We start from the raw sequence: 2,962 nt of genomic DNA on the forward strand, positions 1-2,962 counted from the left end.
CCAATGAGGGAAAGCCAAGTGCCCAGGGTACCCTGAGAGTGGCAGAGCTGGGATAGGAACCCAGGGGTCCGAACGGCCCAGCTGGAAGCTGCACCGGGCAGTCATTTGCTTTATGGAGACCTCAGAGCTTTTCTGGAGTCAGGGACTCTGGCTGAGAGGGCAGTTAGGGGCTGTGAGAGAGGTGGAGGTGCTGAGAGTGTAATTCCAGTGGGGGTGGCATGGGGATTAAGCAGTGGAAGGATGAGCCTGGGGGAGGAGGTGGCATCTGCCCCCCTAGTTCCCAGCCATCAGCTACCCCAGGGCTGTGGTTTGTCTCTTCTGGGCTAGGGGGCCAGAGGGCTGAGGTGAGGGAGGGAGGTGATGGGAAAAGGCTGCTCTGGGGCTTCCTGCCCCCTCAGTCCTAGGGAAGGGGGGCCGTTTACATCACCCTCTAACCTCCATTCTTTCCACTGCAGCGCTCTTTCCTTGGGTATGTTCATGTTATTTGGGGGTAAGGTCTGTTATTTGGGGGGAAGGGAGGCAGCTGCCTACTTCACAGGTCAAGACAGGGTTAAAAGCAAAACCACAGCAAATTCAACACCCCGTGTCCTTCAGGGACTTTCCATGACACCTTCCTTCCCCCTCTGCCCCAGCCAGGGAGTACCTCCCCAGAGGGCCTCCCCACCCCAGGTGCACTGGCTTCTGGCTTTTATGCAAACAACTGTCTGACCCAGGAATGCTTTGCAGCCAGAACTTCTGTCCTGGGCCGCATGCACTCCTCCACCATCCCTCCGCTTTCCTGGCCTTCCCAGAGCTCGCACCTCCACTCTTCCTCAAACTCTGGGTGCTAGGAGGTGGGAGGCAGGGAACACAGTCCTCCTTCTCCTGCCCTCGGGTGGCAGTTGCCTGCAGGTGGAGCCTGTGTGAATAGCCTGGTTGTGTTGAGTGGGGGGAGAGGGAGGAGGATGCAGGTGCGGGGTGGCCTTCACTGCCAGGCCCACCACCCTCTAAACCAGTGGTTCTCAACCTTCCTAATGCCGGGACCCTTTAATATAGCTCCTCATGTTGTGGTGACCCCCAATTACATTGTTACAAATTGAACATAATTAAAGCATAGTGATGAACCACAAAAACAATATGTAATTCTGTACGTGTTTTCCGATGGTCTTAGGCGACCCCTGTGAAAGGGTCGTTCGACCCCCAAAGGGGTCGCGACCCACAGGTTGAGAACCACTGCTCCAAAGCATTAAATTAGTTCCCAAGAATTAGGAAACTGTCCTTGAGCTGGAAATCCCTTCAGCCCCAACCTCAGCACCAGCCAGCTGTGGTCTCTCTCTGCTCCTCATGGGCAGAGGGGATCTGAGTGTCCCTGTCCGTTTTCTCCCCAGCCGCTGCTGCTTTGAGGAGGGAGCGGGATGGAGACAGCCACCCACTGTTCTCTCCAAGGCTGAGCGTCCGCTACCGAGAGGGCATGTTGGGTGTGTTTGATGTTACAATACAGACGGGCTGCAGGGCCAGTGCCCTCTCCCTGCCCTGGGTGGTGAGACTGGACAACCTGCTGCAGAGCCTCCCAACAGTCCGGTGGCGCTGAAGGTGGAGCCGGCGAAGGCTGCCACCAACCCGGCCCCATGTTTGCTAATCCTGAACCTCAGCAGTATCCTCCTCCTGCCTCTCCCACAGAAGGGAAAGGGAAGTTGAGTTGGATGAGGCTGAGCAGCCAGACCACCTCTCATTCTCTCTTCTGACATTTTCTAAGAGACAACAGAGGCATCGAGACAGGAAGGATCCCCTGCATTCCCTATGCTGGTCTCCTTTCCCCAGTCCCTCAGGTCGGGGCCCCCAGGCGTCTACAGGCTACATGTACGTGGGGTTCAGCAACTGCGACTTGAGTTTCCCAACATGGATGTTTCTGGAAGCCCAGAGATGAAGTCCAGACTGGCCTATCTTTCAGGAAGCATCCCTGCTGGGAGGGAGGGCAGAGTGGTGTCTTGAAATTAATTTGAAGACACTGTGCTCAATGTATTGATCCTGTCAGGTCCAGGCCCCAAACACCTCGGGTCCCGAGTGAACCAAGGACCAGCGGAACCAGAACCTCACTAAGGAGACAGGGTACCAGTGGCAGCTCAGCACCGTGTCTGGTGCGATGCTTTATTTTGGCGATAGTTCCGTTCATCTTGGTACTTGGGCGCTAAGCAATAGCCAGAGGGCCTAAACTAGGGAATGCCCCTGGAGGCGGGATTGAAACCTCCCGTTTCTGACAGCAGCAACTACAAATGACAGGCATGCACAATGACTCATTTTAAACACACCAGAATTTTTTATTTTTCAGTATAAAAATCAAACACAATAAAACTTTGAAAACGATCAGCAGGGTTGGTTTTGATGCGAGGATGCACTCATTATGGTTCCGGCAAGGTTAGCATTGCTACATTTCAGAAGCTGGCTCTAAGCACTTTATGGCGATCAGGGCGCCTTACCGAGCTCCAAAAGGTCGGACTCCTGGAAAAACTCAAGAGACGTCAAGAGGGAAGGTCACTGCTGGGGGGCAGGGAGGGGGCATTTCTGAGAAAACCAGATGAGACTGCTGTGAGCACAGGCTGTCAGACTGCTCAGCGAGGGCTCCCTCCCTCGCTCCTGGTGGAAAGGCCACCGAGCCCCAAACCACATTCCCTCCCTCCCTCCCGTCATTCTGCAGACGAAGGTCATCCACAGACCACACGTGTGGTGGCTTTGGCAATCAGAAATTAAAAATAAGCTCTGGTTTTTCCAGCCGCCGAAATAATCCCTCACCAAAGCTCAGACTGAGAACCTGAGAACCACAGTCTGGGTGAAGGGATGTCTGCTTTTCAAATGACCTGCTAATTCTTTGCAACCCACAGTAACTTGGTTTCTGTGAACCCACAGAAGCAGGCCCACCGAGAAGGGCCTTGTCTGCTAGCCTGGAAGAGTCCTTGTATAAATGAGTCACAGGCAATGGGATCAG

The 2,962-nt window shown here is 54.5% G+C and overlaps 1 protein-coding gene across 1 annotated transcript in view; it reads left to right on the forward strand.

Moving 5' to 3' along the window:
• Positions 1-1,570, forward strand: part of GRB7 (growth factor receptor bound protein 7) — a 14,297-nt gene extending 12,727 nt beyond the window's left edge. Inside the window, exons 15-16 of the mRNA XM_006774308.2 lie at positions 935-950; positions 1,368-1,570. Coding sequence (XP_006774371.2) covers positions 935-950; positions 1,368-1,570 — 219 coding nt within the window. The remainder of the gene's footprint in view (positions 1-934; positions 951-1,367) is intronic.
• The last annotated feature ends 1,392 nt before the right edge of the window (positions 1,571-2,962 follow it).

This window comes from Myotis davidii, unplaced genomic scaffold (assembly GCF_000327345.1).
Source record: "Myotis davidii unplaced genomic scaffold, ASM32734v1 scaffold327, whole genome shotgun sequence".
NCBI classification, from domain to species: Eukaryota; Metazoa; Chordata; class Mammalia; order Chiroptera; family Vespertilionidae; genus Myotis; species Myotis davidii.